Consider the following 23,108-nt stretch of genomic DNA (forward strand, 5'->3'; position numbering starts at 1 on the left):
AGAGTTTGAGTATATAGTTTGTATTTGGTAGTTATAGCATGTCTTTGTAATTTAATGTTGATATTTTTTTTTTCTTTTTATTATTGTAGGGATAAAAGAAGTTGATGTAGGAAATACTGGAGCATCACTTGATTATCATAACGTGTTAAAGAACATGAAAAAAGGTTAGATTGATTCATTCATGCCTGTTGATTTTTTACATAATCACCAAAAGGTTTGATTGTCAACTACTTACATAGGATTCAAGTTCTATATTGTTGAATTTATACAAGTTATGGTTCCGTTTCAGAGGACAAGCGGAGTGGAGCACACAAATTCCAAACACCGCTAATTAGCTTAAAGCAGCAAAGCTTAATGACGGAGGTTTGAGCTTGCTATTTTAGTTCATCATTTTGGTATCTGCTGCAACTAACTTATCAACTTCTCAGGGAGCATTCAGGATAAGCCACAAAACTTTGAAGCAACAACAAGTTGTTCAAATCCTGCACAGTCCGCTGTCAGAGGTATGTCATTGACCATTGTTTGATCGTCTAACTCATCTGGTAATTCTTGAGTTTATATATAATAACCCTTCTTTATATAGTAAAGCAGATTCCTCCTGATCAGTTTTAGTCTTGTAGTCGACGAACATTCCCAAATAGTGTACCGTTGCATTACTTTTTCATTTTCTATGTGTTTATTGTTTTCATTCTATTAGTTTCTAGTCCGATTCTGATCTTTACTGTTAAAATGTGGAAACAGTTACTAAATGAAATCAGAGACCTAGGCAAGCATCATTTTCTTTTTACAATTATTTTGTAATCTTTAGTTGGAAGCATTATATTTTTTTTCCCCTTAAACATCTCTCTCTCTGTCTCTCTCGCTCTCGCTCTGTCTCATACAGAATGGCATGCCTTGTACACTACACAACTAACTCAAAAGTCCAAGAAGTATCACGATGGCACAATACAACTCGAAACCTCTGGCTCCCAGGTTGGTCTCAGATGTAGCCCGATCGATCCTTTAACTCGTCACTAGATATTTTTCACCATAACACTGGAGCACTACACAAGTATGAAATAACTCTTGTTCCAATTTTGCAAGGAATGAGAACTTGTTAGATTTAATCTGCAGAGTACATCCAATGTGCTGGCTTGCACTGTGTTGGTGACAGATATTTGTTATAGTTTGATGTAGCATGAGAAGTCCTTTAGATTATCAATCAGTATCGTCTTGAAGGCGTTAACATTTAATGACACCAGTCATACTTTGTCTAAGCTCTATATGGTCTTAAAACTGGGGTAAGGCTTTGTGTGGTCCTGTTGCACTCTAAGTACCCACTTCGGAAAAGGAAAAGCAATTTGTAACATGAAACATTCTGTCCTGGTTTCCATTTCTACCTTTTAAAAATGGAATTTGTTATGTCCACTTGAAAGATGGCTGTATTATGTGTTACCTTTAGCTTTGTCAAATTCAAAATATGGTAACGTACAATGAGTAGATGCAGCTTTTACAGCTAAAGTATGTACCAGTTTCAGATAATATATGGATTTGCTAACCTATTTCTCCTTTGTCATGATGATTTTATTAACAATCAGTCATCTTTTTATTTCTTTGAATCTAGTTTTATACCTCTGGATAAAGTTTTTCTTTTGCCTTGTCTCCTTTATATTCCTGGGTGATGTTCAGGTTCTGCTGTATGACTCTAGAAAGATGCTCTTGGACAGCAAGTTCTTGAAAAAGGGTGAAGTGGTCAGATCTGGTGAAACTATGCTTTTTGATGGTCATCTTGTTGAAGTTGGAGATCCTGAAGGTAATGGAAGAGATGGTTATGGAAGAGACAGCGAAGGTTGAAAATTCAAAAATTTGTTAATGTGCTCTGTTCTGGAATTTCTCTTCTTAAGCTAAAAGTTGCCAAAGCATTTTGCTATGCCAATAAGCCTTAAATTTCGAAAAAAAGAGAAAGGAAAGAAAGATGGAAAAAAGTCTAAAATTTGAACTGAAGGCTGTGTAGCCACTTACAGTAACAAGCCACTGCTGATTTGGTGATTGATAGTCATGGTCCATGTAAGACCCACAAAGTCCTATGGGCAGGACACTTGGAACTGATATTATAATAAGAGAGGATCAGAATTGTAGCAGTAGGGTTCTTTCATCTCTGGCCTTAATCTGAATATCTCCTGTCTGCTTTTAACTTGGCAGGTAGTTCTCTTGGTAGGACTGCAGGAGCACTTAAGCGTGCAGACATTGCACATGGGGCAGGGTTGGTGAAAGCATCTCGGGGTACAGAAACTGCTTAATTACAAGTTTTGGGTTGTCTTTTATTAGCCGCATCCTTAGGAGTGGACCTCACCAAAACTCAATTTTGTCTTCCTCAAGTGCACAGTTGAATCCTGCTGTATGTCATTCATTGAAGTCTGGTATGTCTATGATGTCGAAGAACTGCCGTTATAACGTTAACGTTAATGCCAAATCGTCATTACCGCTACGGTAATATTGTTGGGTGCAATAATCAAAAACAAGAAAAAATCAAATAAGCAAAAGTTATTGATACTTAGCTCCTTTATAATGGAGTTGATCGATTGACGAAACGAACGAGCTCTCCATATCTCCGCAACAGCAACAAGGAAAAACTGAGTGAGTCACGTGTTCAACGCGTTGCCCTTAAGACATTAGCGCCCGGCTACACTCAAGAGTGATGCTATAACCCTCACAGGATAAAACACCCTAATACACCTACTACTAGCATATGTAGTAGATGCTCAACTTGAGCTTGGCAACTCCGAAAAAACCATAAAGGAAAATCTCGAACGCTTGAGAAAAACAATATAAAATATTTTTTTCCCTTGGGGGTCCCTCTAAATATAGAGCAACCCCTTTCCCATAGATTTTACAAAAATAGTGAATTTGTTTATATAATTGACAAATACAACTTAAGAACAAAAACTCCCCGATGTGGGACTAAAAGGTTTATATAGTTTCTTAAAACTACTAAAAATTGGAAACTCCACGATGTGGGACTAAAAAGTTTCATTCACAAAATTAAACAATAAATTATATTTTTTTATTAAAACTTTAAAAAAATTATTATTTTTATTAATCGTTTTCCAACAATCCCCCACATGAATGAAAACTCAATAAAACATGAAAACACAGATAGATCTTGGTAAATCAACATCCCAACCTCACGATCCAAATAGACTGATCGTGCAAGTGTTGAAATCATACTAGTCATTTCTACGTCATCTCCCTCACACAAAAGTGTGTTGACCCCAGGGTCATACTATGGATTGCATAAATCATAATAGTATTGAGAGCTTTCATCTTTAGTTCTCACATGGTGAGACTATAGGTATCTTTCACCAAAGTGAAAAAGCATGAACTAGTGAACCCTTAGTGACCTTTAGGTCCTAAGTTCCAGTAATACCAAAACCATCAAAACGAAAATCACATAAAAAGCGCAGGAAATACCATTTTAGGCAGAGGTGTCCATGAGGTCTTGAACCTTTGCTTAGTGAGATGTTACCGGAATTACTTGATAGAGACAGTGAACTATGTCTTGAACTGCTAGCATTTGATGTAATTCGTGATAACAACCACGGGTGATATCTCCAAGATTGCTGCCAAGCTCGTGCCGTTTTGTCCAATTTGGCTCTGGACATATCCTGTTTCTCAGAATGCTCTAGAGAATCAAAGCTCATATTCTCATAGGAAGCGGCCCACTTCCTCATTCAGATAGGTGAGTTTCCATAAAGAGTGTTACTGCTACACCCCACTTCAATCTTAAATTGAAACTATATAACTCATTAAGACTTCTTAAAAGTCATCCTTCACATGCAGTCACACTATCACGTCTACACCATAGGGAAGGGACAGAGAATAAAATTCTCTGATAGTGTTTACCTTTACCCACCACAAACTAGTTGTCTCATTCGAAACCTTGATCTTGGGATCTCCAGTCAGCAAGGTTGAGTATCCGTCATGGCAAGTTTAATTTATCAGCTTAAGCCTCTTCCCCCTCGATGCATTTCTAACTATCTCTTGGGATAAACCTTTCGTCAAAGATTGCGCGATATTCTCCTTGGACTTTATCCAATCAATGGAAATAACGCCGATTGAGATTAGTTATTTTCAGCTTTAGCTATTATATCTTGGCTAACACAATGTATAGATATAGCTGGCACAGGCCTATGCCAGAGAGGAATGTCTTCTAAAAAACATCTTAGGCACTCGGCCCCCTCTCGTGCTTTATCTAACTCAATACTCTCAGATTCCATAATGAATTGAGCAATATATGTTTGTTTGTAAATCTTCCAAAAACAAACCCTGATGCTAGAGTGAAACATATCCACTCATAGACTTAGACTCCTCTGAATCAACTATCCAGTTTACATCACAAAGTCCCTCAAGGACAGCAAGATACCTTTGATAAATCAAATAAAAGGTAATAGAGTATTTTAGGTACCATAATACTCTACTTAGTGCATATGAATGCTATTGCTCTGGACTATAATTATATATACTTAACTTACTCACAATATAGGCAATGTCTGGACTCTTACAGTTCATTAAATTCATCAGACATCCTATAACTCTTGAGTATTCAAGTTAAGATACTCCATTACCCTTTTTTCATGAGTCTACAAGAATAATCGTACGGAGTACAAGAAGGCTTACAATCACACTGATTGTATCTCTTAAGCACAAATTCAAAATAATGAGAATGACTAAGACTACATATGTTAGATTATTTTCTAATCCTCATCCCTAAGATTACATCAACAGGGCCTAAGTCTTTCAAGTCAACGTTCTCATTCAGCGCATGTTTTTAGTGGAATTAATCACATCTATGTTTGTATCAAGTATAAGCATATCATCAACATACAAGCATACAATCACACATGCATCCTTAACAAGTTACTTGTAAATATACTTGTCAGATTCATTAACTTAAATCCACTACACATTATCACATGATCAAATTTTCCATGTCACTGTTTACGTGCTTATTTTATAAACCATAAAAAAATTTGTTCAACTTACAAACTTTGTCATCATAACCTTTCACTACAAAGTCCTCAGGTTGGTCTATGTAAATTTCTTTATCTAATTCACGATTTTAGAAAAGCTGTCTTAACAACCATCTGATGTACCTCCAATTTGTTTATGACAGCAATAACAATTAACATCTCAACGTAAGTAAATCTCGTCACATGTGAATAAGAATCAAGGAAATATACACCTTCTTTTAGTTTATAGCCTTTAGCTACCAACTTAGCCTAATATTTTTCTACAGTTCCATATACCTAATGTTTCCTCTTAAAGACTCATTTACATCTCATGGTCTTACTCTCTGGAGGTAAACTATAAACCTCCCAAGTCAGGTTCCGACGGACTGAGTCCATTTCACTAAATGAAGCTTCTTACCAGAATGGGGTTTCAGTAGATATCAAGGCTTCTTTATAAGTACAGGGATTAGACTACGCTAGGCATGTTATGAAGTCGGCTTCATAAGAAGTCTCAAGTCTAATTGTTTTACTTCTCTTAGGCTCAACCTTAACTTCATCTTCCTTTAAGATAAGTTCTGACTATTTGAAAATAAATCTAGGGGATCAACAACACATCTCTAATGAGGTACATGTTTAAGAATAAACATGTTCAAAGAACTCAGCATCCCTAGATTTTGTAATAGTATTCACAACAAAGTCAGAAAAATCACACCAAAAGTATGAAAAAATCAGAAACATTACCAAAAATCTATATGTAGAAGTATACTCAACATACCTTATATGAAGACACAATCACCATTTTTGGTTTCTATCTAGTTCTTCTAGGAAGAGGAATGACAATCTTAGTCAAACACCCCCACACTTTGACATATTCATAAGAAGGTCATCTACCTTTCCATAAATCATATGGAGTTTCATATGATCCTTAAGGGTACTATATTCAGGATATACTAGTTAAGAGGACTTCCTCCTCCCACAAGACCGCAGGTAATCCTGAACTAATCAACAAGGTAATTATTATCTCCTTAAGGATACGATTAATATGTTCAAGGCTTCTAATTGGTTATCAACTTCAAGTTTATACATCTTAAGGCTTATAAGGCATCATCCTTATCCCTAAGCAATTATACAAGATAGTACCTCGTACAATCATCTATGGAAGTTATAAACCATCTTTTACCATAGTGGTTTTGGGTTGAATTCATGTCAACTAGGCCTAACTGAATTAATTCTAAGGGATTAGAATTACTATGAACATTTGTGCTAAAAGATTTTATAGCATATTCATTTCACTTTTGTGTTCAAGATCCAAACTAAATTTGGGTACGAAGCCTATGCTAGGCAGTTTATACATTGACTTATAATTTTACGGTTCCAAGTCTACCATGCAAAACACTCAAAGACACACAAAAGAAAGCACAAGAATCAACTATGTTCACTTCATCAGATTTTCCTTCAAACTTATATAGACCCTAAGTCATATAAATGTTGCCTAAAAAATCAATGCCCTTATAACAAGTTTTCCACATTTAATTAAGATCTTCAATATTTTACCATCTTCAAGAGAACAAGATACAATATTATTTCATATGCTCGGAACATGAAAACTTCATTCAGTGTGAGAATATTACAGATATGAACTTATGCTCGACCTTTCCCTTTTATGCAACCTCTGTCGCAGATGAGTTACTCATATAGAGTTTCTCGACATCCCTTATCCTCTGATAAGAGGTGAACAGGTCTTTGTTTCAACAAACATACTTAGTGGCTCCAGAGTCCACCCACCAGTCTCTCACATTGGTTATTAAAATAACTTCCGACATCATGGTTCATTTTGTTTCAACTAAATTAGCATTAACTTTATACTTATTAAGGTTTTATGTTGTCTACACTTTACTGTCGTATGGCCAGGAATTTTACAAACATAACAATCACCCTTAATTAAAGTAATGCCGGATTCAGTTTTACGAAACATACCTTTATTATGAAGACTATGCTTAGAGTTGTGTTTGATGTTCTCGCCTTTGTCAGCTTTGGAAGACTTGTGTTCATCCACATGCGCCTGGTAGCCATGTTCCTTTTCAATTTCATGTCACAAACTTCGTTTATACTCTGACCACAGACACGGTAATTTCCAATCACCTAATACACCATATCTCACAAACCTTAGTTCAGATAAAATATGAGTTTTGAAGATAATATCTAGATTTATAAACTTCGTTTAAACCACCATATTAAAAAAAATCATGGTTACCCCATAAAAACTACTTTAGTTAACAACAAAATTCTGCCCGTCAGAATTTTTCAGGAACGTTTCTCAGTTTTGTAAAATATCAAAAAAATACTTTTACAACTCCAAAATTTCTGAAATCTTACGTGGGTAACTATCAGGATGTCTACTACTTTGTGTCAAAAGGGTTCATCGAAATTCCTTCTAGGTTAAGAGATAAACTCGAAACTCTACAGCTGACCAAAAATTTGTTTTTGTTTTTCACTCCACAATTAACATCCATGATTCACAAACCAACCAACCATTTTTTTATTATTACAAATACTAATGTCTTAAGATTGTTGGGTGCAATAATCAAAAATAAAGAAAAATCAAATAAGCAAAAGTTATTGATACTTAGCTCCTTTATAATGGAAGTGATCGATTTGATGAAACGAATGAGCTCCCCATATCCCCGCAACAGCAACAAGGAAAAACTTTGGAAAAACAGAGTGAGTCAACACGTGTTTCAACACGTTGCCCTTAAGACATTAGCGTCCGTCTACACTCAAGAGTGATGCTATAGCCCTCACATGACAGATATCTCCAGGATAAAACACCCTAATACATCTACTACTAGCATATGTAGTAGATGCTCAACTTGAGCTTGGCAACTCCGAAAAAAACCATAAAGGAAAATCTCGAACGCTTGAGAAAAAGAATATAAAATATGTTTTTCCCTTGGGGGTCCCTCTAAATATAGAGCAACCCCTTTCCCATAGATTTTACAAAAATATTGAATTTGTTTATATAATTGACAAATACAACTTAAGAAGAAAAACTCCCCGATGCGGAACTAAAAGGTTTATATAGTTTCTTAAAACTACTAAAAATTGGAAACTCCACGATGTGGGACTAAAAAGTTTCATTCACAAAATAAAACAATAAATTATAATTTTTTATTAAAACTTTAAAAAATTATTTTTTTTATTAATCGTTTTCCAACAAATATAACCCTTATGCCCTTTCTCTGAATAATGGTTATCAGGATCATTATTTTGAGAAACTGAAGTAGATAACGACCTTTACAACTTTGTGTAACATAATCGGTTGTGTTTCATGTTTTCTTTTCCTTGAGAAAATGGTTATAACAGTCCTAAATAACGGTTTTAACGGTCCATATCAGTAGCTTTAACTTTTCTTTTACCATGGAAGCCGCTATAAGGGCAGCGGCTGGCCAACTTCAAACATTGGTTGGACTTCGTTGAAACCATTGTTCATTTACCTACTCTTCATTTTGGGCTTCCGTACTGATACCTTACAGCATTCTCAAAAGGTTTGATTCTCTGGTACCTACGAGTGTAACCTAGCTCAATTTTGGACTTGGATCCCTGATCCTTGAGCACAGTTTGAAAAGGGTCACAAATACGCCCCGTATTTCTGAACTTCTCAGCAATTAATACTTGTTTTCCAACAGCAAGGACGGGGTTGGAGCATGATCTGAAGCCTAATTATGGAACTTCTTGTGGTACTGCCATTTTATCTTCCAACTGCTAATTTGTTCTAGTACCACTCTCTCCAGTTAGGCATTTAAAGCTTATTTATTGTATACGATTTTTCTTTTCTCTGCAGTGAATAAAGATAGTGAACTGGTAAACCTTGAAGCACAGGAAGAGAAAATTAGAGGTTTGTACTCTTCTTGGATCTCCTGTGTAAGGTCTTCGATCATAAACATCTGTCTCAAATGGTTTGTGCCCTATCTCTGGCTGCCCAGATGTTTCACAGAAAGGGAAAAAGGCCTAAAAGATAACCTTCAAATGGTTATTCGCTTGTTTGAAAACTTGCAAGTACACCCCCATGTATGTTATGTCATCTATAGAAATTGTAATGTTCAGCCTCTGAAATTGGGATTTTTGCTAAACTTAGACCTTTCGGCCTTTAATGCGTGGATTACTTTTAATTTACTGCAGCTTAGAATGGGTAAATGCTATTATATTGATCACTCACCAATCTAATGCAGAATGGCATGCTATGTTCACTACACAAGTTACTCAGAAGGCCAAAAAGTATCATGATGGGTTCTTACAACTCTCAATTTGTGTTTCCCAGAGGAAGCAGGTTGGTTCATACTACTTCTGTATTTCCTGCTTTTGGATATTCTTATTTTGTGCGGTGGATTATGATATGCCCCCTCTTGGTATCCTGGTGATCTCTTGGCAGATGTCTTGTCGTCATGTTTTGTATTTTCTGAGTTTTACGGGGATAGCAGATGGCTCGTTACCTTATTACTCTTGACAAAAATATAAATAGTGTTGTCGTACATTGCTAAAAAGAGTTATGGTGTAAGATGAATTGTATACCAAGTTATCTAGTTAAAAAGTGAGGAGGTGGAATCACCAATTTAGTTCTTTAGAAATGTATGATCTGTGTTGCCTGTTGGAAACGATTAATAAAAAAAATAACTTTTTAAAGTTTTAATAAAAAATTATAATTTATTGTTTTATTTTGTGAATGAAACTTTTTAGTCCCACGTGTGGAGTTTCCAATTTTTAGTAGTTTTAAGAAACTATATAAACCTTTTAGTCCCACATCGGGGAGTTTTTCTTCTTAAATTATTTTATTCCATTATATAAAGAAATTCACTACTTTTGTAAAATCTATGGGAAAGGGGTTGCTCTATATTTTAGAGGGACCCCTGATTAAAGTTTTTGAGAGTCGTTGTTGTAGTAAATAGGATTCGTTTCAGACTTGTGAAGGAAATGGAATCTTAGATTTAATAAAATTATATATACAAAAATATTAACAATGGGTGCGAGAGGTAACCAAGACACTAGATTCCACTATTATGCAAAATTGAATGATAAATATTTCAAAACTCTATTCAATTCTTAAGTCCTCTTTTATCTTTAATTCACTATCAACCATACAGATTCTCAAAGATTATTTGTAAACCTTAAGCATAGATTATCAAGAGATTAAACCAAGCATAACCTATCAAACTGAATAACAAATAATACAGACAATCATTCAAACAATTTAAAACTCTGCAAAAGCAGCGATTAGGTGAATTATATAATTAAATGAAATAATTACCCATTTATGTTGCGTGAATAGCTTCCTCCATTGCCTTGGTTACGAGGGAGTTAGCTCATCATAGTATAAATGCTCTCAAAATAATTTATTATGGCTCAAAAATGGTTTACAAATGATGAGAAGAAGAGAAAATGGTGTAAACAGCTAATGTGCGACCCACAGAAAGCGTCACACAAGAACGATACATATGAAATGTCGTAGTCTTTGGGAAACTACGACCCACACTCCAATGCCGCTGTCACTGTTGAAGAACGACAGTCTCTTACAGTCTATTGTTCTTCGTGTTCATCTTCATGCAGCAACAGAAACAGAGTTTTGTTAAACTCTGATTTCGTCTTCTCTAGCTCTCCCTAGCTCCCAAAACTCTCGACACCCTTCCCAAACTGTTTTGCCTTGTATTTATAGTGAATTGGAGCCAAAAATCCGACCATTGATTGCATATATTCTCCATTTAATCCAAATATTCTCGGCTGCCAATAATAACGAAAATTTCCATTTTTAATCCCATGCACGCGTTAATTTTGATCCTGCACGCTCCCAAATGTCTTCTCCACGCCTCAACACTCTTCCAACGCTAGTAGGACTCTTTCATGCACACAAGAACTCCATTTTTGCTCGTGTTACAGTGCACGTGCTCTGTTTTGGGCTCAAGGATCATCACGCGTTTTCCAGCCACTTCTAATCGAACCCACTGCCCATAATGTGTTCCTCATGCCATATCACATCTTCCTACCAAGTTTGAGCGATTGAATCTCCCTAAAACACCTTCATTTTGTTGATTGAAACTCTAACAGTTGAGAACTTCATTTCCCGCCAAATTTTTTTTTTGAATTTAAAGAGATGAAGTGCCCCTAATCGTTTGTGGAGTGTAAATAGCAAATTCCCAACTGAGGTTCCCCTTAGTAATTGGGTTTCCCCTTAACCAAAATGAGAGTCCGAATAACAAATGTCCCCCGGGGATGCCCCCCATAATTTTTCGAGCAGATCTTTCCAAAAATGTTTAATTCCTAAAAATACAGAAAAACACAATATTAGTACAAAAATAGAGTTCCAACAATACGGACATTGAGGACAAATTAGACACAAAAATGTGTCTATCAAATACCCCCAAACTTATTATTTGCTAGTCCTCGAGCAAATCCAATCTAGAAAGTAAAATGACTACACTTAGCACGTGCAGCAAGCCTTTAAACCACTAGGTGGTCCTAGTGGCGGAGTGTTGTCTCCGGAGGGTTTACCAGAGGTGTACCCACAAAACCTTTACTCCAGACCCTAGCTATCTACAACGAACCTTGGAAGGCATTAAAGAATCTCCTTGGTTGGCTTACAATCACTGACTACAGAGGAAGTACCCTAATGCGAAATTCCAATTGTTGTACACGAGTTTACACTAAAGCATACTAAAATTCATATAAAGTGACAGAGCTCTACTCAGATAGTTGCACTATGGACATCATATTCGGAGTCAAACTAATCATATGGATAGAAAAAGGATATGGAAATAGAAAAAGTAGATGGTTTTGATGTTAACCAAATGATCGACGTTTCACATATCTGTCTGAAAGCCACTGCCAGAATGAACCTATCATAATGGACTGAGATACCAGTCTGACTAATATCAACACAACTGGCATATACAAGGGAACCAGTGGTCAATAACTTAAATCTAGAACAACAAACTGGCAAATACAAGGGAACCAACAGTTGACTAAACAGAACAATAACCATTTTTTTTTAACTTAACGGCATGAATAGATCTTTTTGATCCAAGCGCATGCTTCTTGTCAGCAGATTACACGATAGTTCCCACGGGTCCTGCATTCCACGCTTGCTTAGGCGACGGAAACAAGGAGAACACACGCATATTGCTATCCAAGTGTTAATACTTATTCCGATTGGTCTAACTGGTCCGATCTTTTTTTTTTTTTTAGTAACTCAGTCACTCTAATTCACCCTAGCAGTGGTAACAACTTGAATCGTGTGCCCCACGTAATCACTTAGAGAAACATAGTTTAAAATGAAAAAATAAAAAAGAAATGAAAAGGACTCAACGAGATATGGTGCAACTATCATGTTATTTCTAACACCTGAGCTCTGTGCTTTTATGAATAGACTCTTTCGATGTTTCCATCTAATCAGATTGGTTCCTCAACTCCTATAACCAAGATGTTCCCATCCTCTTAGATTGGTTAGTGCAAACCTTAATAGGAATAAATTTCTAGGCTCTGGAGTTTAATAATTGCAACTAAAAAGTTTCTCCTATACCCCCAAACTTAAATCTAACATTGTCCTCAATGTTCTAAAGATGAAACTAAAAGCATGAACAAGGAGAAACTGTTACCATTTGAAGCGAAAGAGTTAAGGAAAGATGTTACCGTGTTGCATGAGCATGGGATACCTCCGAAAAAGTGCTAAGTTTAAAGTCTTCAGCCAGACTTAGGAAAGGATTTGTCAACTCGAACCATAAAGTAACAGTCGAAATAACTATGGGTCTTCAAAACTAAATAGAGCTGACCAAAGGAAACTGCAATGAACCAAGAAAGTGAACAAGACTAGCATGCCCTTACTTAGTTTCCTGATTAAGAAATTTATATATAATTGTGGTTCAGGTTCAGGTTCTATGAAAGGGTATAAATAAAATATTTTCATTGGTTGCGTTTTTTCATAGGTGGGATCCGAATCATTAGGTCCTAGAGTCTGGAAAAACTCAGATATGATCTTAGAAGCGCACAATAATAACCTAAATAACTGAGGATCCTTTAAGTCAATAAGATTTGACTTACAAAATTGACCACAATGAGAGTAGTGGTCACTCTTAAGCAAATGTGTCGATTCTAATTTCCTAAAGCATTTAGGTTTAGTCTCACAACTTAATATTCGACACATTTGAAATATAAACATTCCCACATTTGGAAGAAAACTATTTGGTGGGAAAACAAAGTCAATCTGGGTATCATAGCCTGGGAAAACCACATCAACCAGAGGATGGGTTTCTAACGATTGAACTTCTTCCTGGACATCATTAGGCTCGGGAAAACGAGTATGAAGGTAATCTTGTAAAATGGTCGAGGCACAGATATCAAGTCCTAAGTGTGGGGACTTTCTGAGAGTTAAAGGTAAGGCACTAGGGAAGTGATAATCACCCCCAAACTTAGAGTTTTCAGTGTCTCTAGATAGACCTCTAATTATTTCTTGAATTTCCGTATCTTCAGAGTCCTTAAAATATTCAAGAGATTCTTCTAAGTTATTATCAGGTAGTGCATCTTTACTCATCTCTACGGGTTTATCTTCTTCTTCCAAGACTATTGTTTCTAAGTCGCTAGACTCTAAAACAGTATTTTCGAAATGAACCCCTTCCTCTAAACCACTATTGGTTTCATAATCAAAAGAAAAAACTACATCGTCTAAAACGGTGGTATCCCTAATAAAATCCTCGTCCTTTTGAATAGGTGAATAATCATAAAAATTATTTGGATTTGAACTAGAAATAATATAATCACTATACAGCTTAATTGGACTCCTGATCACTATGCCTACATATTTCAGATTCTTCATTACTGCTATCCTCATCATCATAGTACGAAGATGATTGAATCTTATCTAAATAAGTAGTGTCTTTAATTCTAACCTCGTCCTCTAAATTAGGCAAATATTCACTATTTACATCAAGGATAAAATTGGAAACACTATTTTGGAAGTTTAGATCTTTTAGAGAAGTTCTATTATGGGTCTCTAACAAAAGCTTTTGGGCCGACTCACATGAATTCCTGACGTAATCTAGGAAATCAGGTAAAGAAAGTTCACTCACTGCATTATTTTCGTCCATAACTAAGTTATTCATTTCAGCGAACTTACGTGCTGTCTCAGCTAACTTATGTGTCGACTCAAGTAAAGAGGAATTAGGAGAATTTTTCTCGTATGAATGATGGTTGTGAGGATAGTGATTGGGCTCACCATGGTATGAACCATAACCTTGAAAAGTTTGTCGTTCCCAACCACTATTCCCACCATGGTAATAAAACTGATGATGTCCATATTCAAATTCAGGTCGATATTCATTGTATTGGCTTCTATCATACCATCTCGACATTCTTATTTGCAAGGGAATTCTACGCAATCACAAACAAGGCCGACTCGAATCCACCAAAGCAAACCTAAAGATTTCTAGCAAACAAAAAGCATGATGGCTCCACTTAGATTGTTTATAGACCAGCTTCTATCTCTCAAAGGGGAATTCGTTACAGTTTAAGCAAACCCCTCTGGAATCAATCCGAGTTAAAGTAAGTTGAATCAAGGCGAGGAAAGCTCGGTGGAGCTTTGATACCCAAGGCCTCACCGATATACAAGGCGGCGCAGTCACGCATTCAACTCACAGAAACCATAAAGAACTTCGAAGTATGCTTAAAAGGTGACCAATATCCTTCAAAAAAATTTCCTAATAAGCGCGTTACCCTATTGGTCTCGTTCTAATCAAGTTTTAAGGCTTAGGTTCGCGTTCGGTTTCGTTTTCCTAAGGCGGGCAAGAAGGGAGCGATGATGAAATCCGAACCCTTATCTTGTCTAGGCCAGGCCTTGCCCTTTACTAGGAAAATAAAGACAGTCCAAATTCGTCCTCAATCAATGAATCACCTTAAGGAATACAGTAACTCGCTTACAGGAGATTCGCGAGTGTTTCGATGGACTTACCTCTCGTGCCAGACGGGGGATGAACCGTTGAAGTCGACTCGGGACACGACTCCTATGTCATGTACGAACCCGAGGGGCCGAGACGATATAGTAATCGTCGTCCTTCCCTGCAAACAGTTTATATATATATTTTATATATAACCCTTCCGTAGGGTTTAAAAAATAAAAATAATGTCCCGATTGTCCAGTCCAAAGAAAAGAAAAAAAATAATAATAATAATAATTACAAAAAAATGGAAGTCTCTTAAAAAAATAATTCTCTCTTTTTTTCTTTTTCCCTTTTTTTCTTCTTTTTTTTGTTTTGTCTTTTTTCCTTCTCTTTTAGCTTTAAGCTTTGATTCCAAGGTCTTTAGTATCCAACTTCAAACCTGTAATACAAAGATACAACCAAAGAGACGTAAAAAGAACAAATGGAATAATAAAAACCTAAAAATTCTACCTAAGCACAAATCCGCGTCGGCGGCGCCAAAATGATTAAAGTTTTTGAGAGTCGTTGTTGTAGTAAATAGGATTCGTTTCAGACTTGTGAAGGAATGGAATTTTAGATTTAATAAAATTATATATACAAAAATATTAACAATGGGTGCGAGAGGTAACCAAGACACTAGATTCCACTATTATGCAAAATTGAATGATAAATATTTCAAAACTCTATTCAATTCTTAAGTCCTCTTTTATCTTTAATTCACTATCAATCATACAGATTCTCAAATATTATTTATAAACCTTAAGCATAGATTATCAAGAGATTAAACCAAGCATAACCTATCAAACTGAATAACAAATAATTAAGACAATCATTCAAACAATTTAAAACTCTGCAAAAGCAGCGATTAGGTGAATTATATAATTAAATGAAATAGTTACCCATTTAAGTTGCGTGAATAGCTTCCTCCATTTCCTTGGTTAAGAGGGAGTTAGCTCATCATAGTATAAATGCTCTCAAAATAATTTATTATGGCTCAAAAATGGTTCACAAATGATGAGAAGAAGAGAAAATGGTGTAAACAGATAATGTGCGACCCACAGGAAGCGTCACACAAGAACGATACATATGAAATGCTGTAGTATTTGGGAAACTACGACCCACACTCCACTGTCGTTGTTACTGTTGAAGAACGACAGTCTCTTACAATCTATTGTTCTTCGTGTTCATCTTCATGCAGCAGCAGAAACAGTGTTTTGTTAAACTCTGATTTCGTCTTCTCTAGCTCTCCCTAGCTCCCAAAACTCTCGACACCCTTCCCAAACTGTTTTTTCTTGTATTTATAGTGAATTGGAGCCAAAAATCCGACTATTGATTGCATATATTCTCCATTTAATCCAAATATTCTCGGCTGCCAATAATAACGAAAATTTCCATTTTTAATCCCATGCACGCGTTAACTTTGATCCTGCACGCTCCCAAATGTCTTCTCCACGCCTCAACACTCTTCCAACGCTAGTAGGACTCTTCCATGCACACAAGAACTCCATTTTTGCTCGTGTTACAGTGCACGTGCTCTGTTTTTGTCTCAAGGATCATCACGCGTTTTCCAGCCACTTCTGATCGAACCCACTGCCCATAATGTGTTCCTCATGCCATATCACATCTTCTTACCAAGTTTGAGCGATTGAATCTCCCTAAAACACCTTCATTTTGTTGATCGAAACTCTAACAGTTGAGAACTTCATTTCCCGCCAAAAAAAGTTTTTGAATTTAAAGAGATGAAGTGCCCCTAATCGTCTGTGGAGTGTAAATAGAAAATGCCCAACTGAGGTTCCCCTTTGTAATTGGGTTTCCCCTTAACCAAAATGAGAGTCCGAATAACAAATGTCCTCCGGGTATGCCCCGCATAATTTTTCGAGCTGATCTTTCCAAAAATGTTTATTTCCTAAAATACATAAAAACACAATGTTAGTACAAAAATAGAGTTCCAACAATACGAACATTGAGGACAAATTAGACACAAAAATGTGTCTATCAACCCCTAAGGGAAAATATTTTATAGCGTTTCTTAAGAGTTCGCGATTTTCCTTAACAGTTTTTTCGGAGTTGCCAAGCTCAAGTTGAGCATCTATAACATATGCTAGTAGTAGGTGTAGTAGGGTGTTTTATCCTGGAGATATACGTCCTGTGAGGGCTATAGCATCACTCTTGAGTGTAGCCGCGCGCTAATGTCTTAAGGGAAACGTGTTGAACACGTGATTCACTCTGTTTTTCCAAAGTTTTGCCTTGTTGCTGTTATGGAGATATGAGAAGCTCGTTCGTTTCGTCAATCGATCAATTCCATTATAAAGGAGATAAGTATTAATAACTTTTGCTTATTTGATTTTTTCTTTATTTTAATTATTGCGACCAACAATCTTAAGACATTATAATTTGTAATAATCGAAAATGGTTGGTTGGTTTGTGAATCATGGATGTTAATTGTGGAGTGAAAAACAAAAATAATTTTTTGGTCAGATGTAGAGTTTCGAGATTATCTATTAACCTATAAGGAATTTCGATGAACCCTTTTGACACAACGTAGTAGACATCCTGATAGTTACCCATGTAAAATTCCAGAATTTTTGGAGTTGTAAAAATATTTTTTTGATATTTTACAAAACAGACAAATGTTCCTGAAAAATTCTGACGGGCAAACTTTTGTTGTTAACTAAAGTATTTTTTACGGGGTAATCATGAGTTTTTTGATATGGTGGTTCAAACGAAGTTTGTAAATCTAGATATTATCTTCAAAACTCATATTTTATCTTCCGTTTCGGAACTAAGGTTTGTGAGATGTGGTGTATTAGGTGATTGGGAAATTACCGTGTCCGTGGTCAGAGTATAAACGAAGATTGTGACATGAAATTGAAAAGGAACATGGATACCAGGCGCATGTGGATGAACACAAGTCTTCCAAAGCTGACAAAGGCAGGAATATCAAACACAACTCTAACCGTAGTCTTCATAAGAAAGGTATGTTTCGTAAAACTGAATCCGGCGTTACTTTAATTAAGGGTGATTGTTATGTTTGTAAAATTCCGGGCCATACGGTAGTAGTAAAGTGTAGACAACATAAAACCTTAATAAGTAGAAAGTTAATGCTAATTTAGTTGAAACAAATTAGAACGAGTTCATTGACATGATGTCGGAAGTTATTTTAACAACCAATGTGAGAGACCAGAAGGTGGAATCTGGAGCCACCAAGAATGTTTGTTGAAACAGAGACATGTTCACCTCCTATCAGAGGATAGGGGATGTCAAGAAACTCTTTTTGAGTAACTCATCTGCAATAGAGGTTACATAAAAGGAAAAGGTCGAGCAGAAGCTCATATTTGTAATACTCTCACATTGAATGAAGTTTTCATTTTCCAAGCATATGCAAGAATCTTGTATCTTGTTCTATTGTAGATGGAAAAAGATTTAAGATCTTAATTGAATCTGGAAAACTTGTTGTAATAAGGCAGTTATTTTTAAGCAAGAGTTATAGGACTTTGGGTCTATATAAGCTTAACGGAAAAATCTGATGATGTGAACATAGTTGATTCTTGTGCTTTCTTTATGTGATTGATTGTTTTATGTGGTAAGCTTGTAACCGTAAACTTATAAGTCAATGCTTAACTGGATAGCATAGGATGCGTACCCAAATTTAGTTTAGACTTTGAACACAAAAGTAAAATCCGTGAAGAATCAAATATGCTTTAAAACCTTTTAGCACAAATGTTCAGAGTAATTCTAAGCCTTTAGAATTAATTCAATTAGGCCTAGGTGACATGAGTTCAACCCAAAATCACTATGGTAAAAGATGGTTTATAACTTCTGTAGATGATTGTACGAGGTACTGTCTTGTATACTTGCTTAGGGATAAGGATGATGCCTTAGAAGCCTTAAGATGTATAAACTTGAAGTTCAAAACCAATTAGAAGCCTTGAACATAACAATTGTATCCTTAAGAAGATGATAATTGTCATGTTGATTAGTTCAGGATTACCTGCGGCCTTGTGGGGGGAGGCAGTCATGTTAACTAGTATATCCTGAATAGAGTACCCTTAAGGATCAAATAAAACTCCATATGATTTATGGATAGGTAGATGACCTTCTTATGAATGCGTCGAAGTGTGGGGGTGTTTGACTAAGTTTGCCATTCTTCTTCCTAAAAGAAGTAGATAGAAACCAAAAATGTTGATTGTGTTTTCATATAAGGTATGCTGAGTATACTTCTACATATAGATTTTTAGTTGTGTGTTCTGATTTTTCAGACTTTGGTGTGATTTTTTCTGACTTTGATGTGATTACGATTACATAATCTAGGGATGCTGAGTTCTTTGAAGATGTTTATTCTTAAACTTGTACCTCATTAGAGATGTGTTGTTGATCCCTAGACTTCTTTATGAAGCCGACTTCATAACATGCCTAGCTTAGTCTAAGCCCCATACTTGTAAAGAAGTCTTGATATCTACTGAAACCTCATTCTGGTAAGAAGCTTCATTTAGTCAAATGGACTCAGTCCGTCGGAACCTGACTTGGGAGGTTTATAGTTTACCTCCAGAGAGTAAGACCATGAGATGTAAATGAGTCTTTAAGAGGAAACATTAGGTATATGGAACTGTAGAAAAATATTAGGCTAAGTTGGTAGCTAAAAGCTATAAACTAAAAGAAGGTGTATATTTCCTTGATTCTTATTCACATGTGACGAGATTTACTTACATTGAGATGCTAATTGTTATTGTTGTCATAAACAAATTAGAGATACATCAGATGGATGTTAAGACCGTTTTTCTAAAATCGTGAATTAGATAAAGAAATTTACATAGACCAACCTGAGGACTTTGTAGTGAAAGGTTATGATGACAAAGTTTGTAAGTTGAACAAAATTTTGTATGGTTTATAAAATAAGCACGTGAACACTGACATGGAAAATTTGATCATATGATAATGTGTAGTGGACTTAAGTTAATGAATCTGACAAGTATATTTACAAGTAACTTGTTAAGGATACCACTGTGATTGTATGCTTGTATGTTGATGATATGCTTATACTTGATACAAACATAGATGTGATTAATTCCACTAGAAACATGCGTTGAATGAGAACGTTGACTTGAAAGACTTAGGCCTTGTTGATGTAATCTTAGGGATGAGGATTAGAAAATAATCTAACATATGTAGTCTTTGTCATTCTCATTATTTTGAATTTGTGCTTAAGAGATACAATCAGTGTGATTGTAAGCCTGCTTGTACTCCGTACGATTATTCATGTAGACTCAAGAAAAAAGGGTAATGGAGTATCTTAACTTGAATACTCAAGAGTTATAGGATGTCTGATGAATTTAATGAACTGTAAGAGTCCAAACATTGCCTATATTGTGAGTAAGTTAAGTAGATATAATTGTAGTCCAGAGCAATATCATTCAGATGCACTGAGTAGAGTATTATGGTACCTAAAATACTCTATTACCTTTTATTTGATTTATCAAAGGTATCTGGCTGTTCTTGAGGGACTTTGTGACGTAAACTGGATAGTTGACTCAGAGGAGTCTAAGTCTACGAGTGGATATGTTTCACTCTAGCATCAGGGTTTGTTTTTGGAAGATTTACAAACAAACATATATTGCTCAATTCATTACGGAATCTGACAGTATTGAGTTAGATAAAGCACGAGAGGGGGGCGAGTGCCTAAGATGTTTTTTAGAAGACATCCCTCTCTAGCATAGGCCTGTGCCAGCTATATCTATACATTGTGTTAGCCAAGATATAATAGCTAAAGCTGAACATAACTAATCTCAATCGGCGTTATTTCCATTGATTGGATAAAGTCCAAGGAGAATATCGCACAATCTTTGACGAAAGTTTTATCCCAAGAGATAGTTAGAAATGCATCGAGGGGGAAGGGGCTTAAGCTCATAAATTAAACTTGCCATGAAGGATACTCAACCTTGCTGACTGGAGATCCCAAGATCAAGGTTTCGAATGAGACACCTAATTTGTGGTGGGTAAAGGTAAACACTATCAGAGAATTTTATTCTCTGTCCCTTCCCTATGGTGTAGACGTGATAGTATGACTGCATGTGAAGGATGACTTTTAAGAAGTCTTAATGAGTTTTATACTTTCAATTTAAGATTGAAGTGGGGTGTAACAGTAACACTCTTTATGGAAACTCACCTATCTGAATGAGGAAGTGGGCTGCTTCCTATGAGAATATGAGTTTTGATTCTCTAGAGAATTCTGAGAAACAGGATATGTCCAGGGCCAAATTGGACAAAACGGCACGAGCTTGGCAGCAATCTTGGAGATATCACCCGTGGTTGTTATCACGAATTACATCAAATGCTAGCAGTTCAAGACATAATTCACTGTCTCTAGCAAGTAATTCCGGTAATATCTCACTAAGCAAAGGTTCAAGACCTCATGGACACCTCTGCCTAAAATGGTATTTCCTGCGCTTTTTATGTGATTTTCGTTTTGATGGTTTTGGTATTACTGGAACTTAGAACCTAAAGGTCACTAAGGGTTCACTAGTTCATGCTTTTTCACTTTGGTGAAAGATACCTATAGTCTCACCATGTGAGAACTAAAGATGAAAGCTCTCAATACTATTATGATTTATGCAATCCATAGTATGACCCTGGGGTCAACACACTTTTGTGTGAGGGAGAGGACGTAGAAATGACTAGTATGATTTCAACACTTGCACGATCAGTCTGTTTGGATCGTGAGGTTGTGATGTTGATTTACCAAGATCTATCTGTGTTTTCATGTTTTATTGAGTTTTCATTCATGTGGGGGATTGTTGGAAAACGATTAATAAAAATCTAATTTTTAAAAGTTTTAATAAAAAATTATAATTTATTGTTTTATTTTGTGAATGAAACTTTTTAGTCCCACATCGTGGAGTTTCCAATTTTTAGTAGTTTTAAGAAACTATATAAACCTTTTAGTCCCACATCGAGGAGTTTTTCTTCTTAAATTGTTTTATTCCATTATATAAAGAAATTCACTACTTTTATAAAATCTATGGGAAAGGGGTTGCTCAATATTTTAGAGGGACCCCTAAGGGAAAATATTTTATAGCGTTTCTTAAGAGTTCGCGATTTTCCTTGACGGTTTTTTCGGAGTTGCCAAGCTCAAGTTGAGCATCTACTACATATGCTAGTAGTAGGTGTAGTAGGGTGTTTTATCCTGGAGATATCCGTCCTGTGAGGGTTATAGCATCACTCTTGAGTGTAGCCGGGCGCTAATGTCTTAAGGGCAACGTGTTGAACACGTGACTCACTCTGTTTTTCCAAAGTTTTGCCTTGTTGCTGTTGTGGAGATATGAAAAACTCGTTCGTTTCGTCAATCGATCAATTCCATTATAAGGGAGATAAGTATCAATAACTTTTGCTTATTTGATTTTTTCTTTATTTTAATTATTGCACCCAACATTGCCTGCTTGATACTCTCCTTGTGTCATTTTGTGTTGCAAACGTGATACTTTGTCTGAAAGAAATGATTGAGCATCCCATTCTACTTTGCTAATCTTTCTTAAGTTAACCAGGTAATTTTACTGGACGAAGAAGGAACAATCCTGAGCAAGAAGTATTTAAATTCATCCGAAGTTGTAAAAACTGGATTGACTCTTGCAGTAGCAAATTATCTGGTGGAGATTGGTGACTCAAAAATTCCTAAAGGAGGTAACCCTGTTCTCCACAAACCCTATATCAGTCTTTTTTATCCCTAGTGTTGGCTAATCCTTAACCTAGCATTCTTCATGCAACTATTGGCTAATCCTTAACCTAGCATTCTTCATGCAACTATTTTGGTGGTTTAAATATATATATAGATTTCTATCACGTTAAAAATATGTTTCCTGGATCTGTAGGAGAAGAAATCAGTTTGGATTCTTCTCTAGAGCGTGCAAATTTAGGAGCACATCCTGGCAGATTTAGTGTTGGCAAGATCAAGCCCAATCCAGATGATACTAGAAAAAAAAAACAGCACATCATGGTATGATCAGCGCATATGCTGTAATTTCATTTCAATAATATCTGTGACACCTTATATACACAAGCTTCTTTCACTTAATATTGACGACTTGCTTATATGTGTAGCACTCGTCGAGGAAAACTCTTCTTCTGCGACACATGCATATTCCAGCAGATCTAGCATTGGCATTCCTGGCGA

The 23,108-nt window shown here is 35.9% G+C and overlaps 1 protein-coding gene and 1 long non-coding RNA gene across 3 annotated transcripts; both read left to right on the forward strand.

Annotated features, from left to right (window-relative positions):
* Positions 1-346: 346 nt before the first annotated feature.
* LOC113295714 lies at positions 347-2,391 on the forward strand. The gene is made up of 4 exons (XM_026544039.1): positions 347-363; positions 429-503; positions 1,669-1,792; positions 2,182-2,391. The coding sequence occupies exons 1-4, from the start codon at positions 355-357 to the stop codon at positions 2,277-2,279; spliced, it is 306 nt and encodes a 101-aa protein (XP_026399824.1). The 5' UTR covers positions 347-354; the 3' UTR covers positions 2,280-2,391.
* A 6,071-nt stretch (positions 2,392-8,462) lies between these two features.
* Positions 8,463-22,876, forward strand: LOC113293152. Of its 2 annotated transcripts, XR_003332073.1 has the most exons (5): positions 8,463-8,725; positions 8,830-8,883; positions 9,218-9,315; positions 22,483-22,618; positions 22,807-22,876. It is a non-coding gene; the product is annotated as an uncharacterized LOC113293152 (long non-coding RNA). The 2 variants fall into 2 exon arrangements; XR_003332074.1 differs by lacking the exons at positions 22,483-22,618; positions 22,807-22,876 and adding an exon at positions 9,418-9,675.
* Positions 22,877-23,108: the final 232 nt, after the last annotated feature.

Source organism: Papaver somniferum, chromosome 7 (genome assembly GCF_003573695.1).
Source record: "Papaver somniferum cultivar HN1 chromosome 7, ASM357369v1, whole genome shotgun sequence".
Taxonomy (NCBI): domain Eukaryota; kingdom Viridiplantae; phylum Streptophyta; class Magnoliopsida; order Ranunculales; family Papaveraceae; genus Papaver; species Papaver somniferum.

Excerpts from the sequence above, each read along its gene's own strand:
- LOC113295714 (XM_026544039.1), top strand. Across the intron at positions 504-1,668 it reads TGCACAGTCCGCTGTCAGAG|GTTCTGCTGTATGACTCTAG; the intron begins GTATGTCATTGA and ends GGTGATGTTCAG. Across the intron at positions 1,793-2,181 it reads TGAAGTTGGAGATCCTGAAG|GTAGTTCTCTTGGTAGGACT; the intron begins GTAATGGAAGAG and ends TTAACTTGGCAG.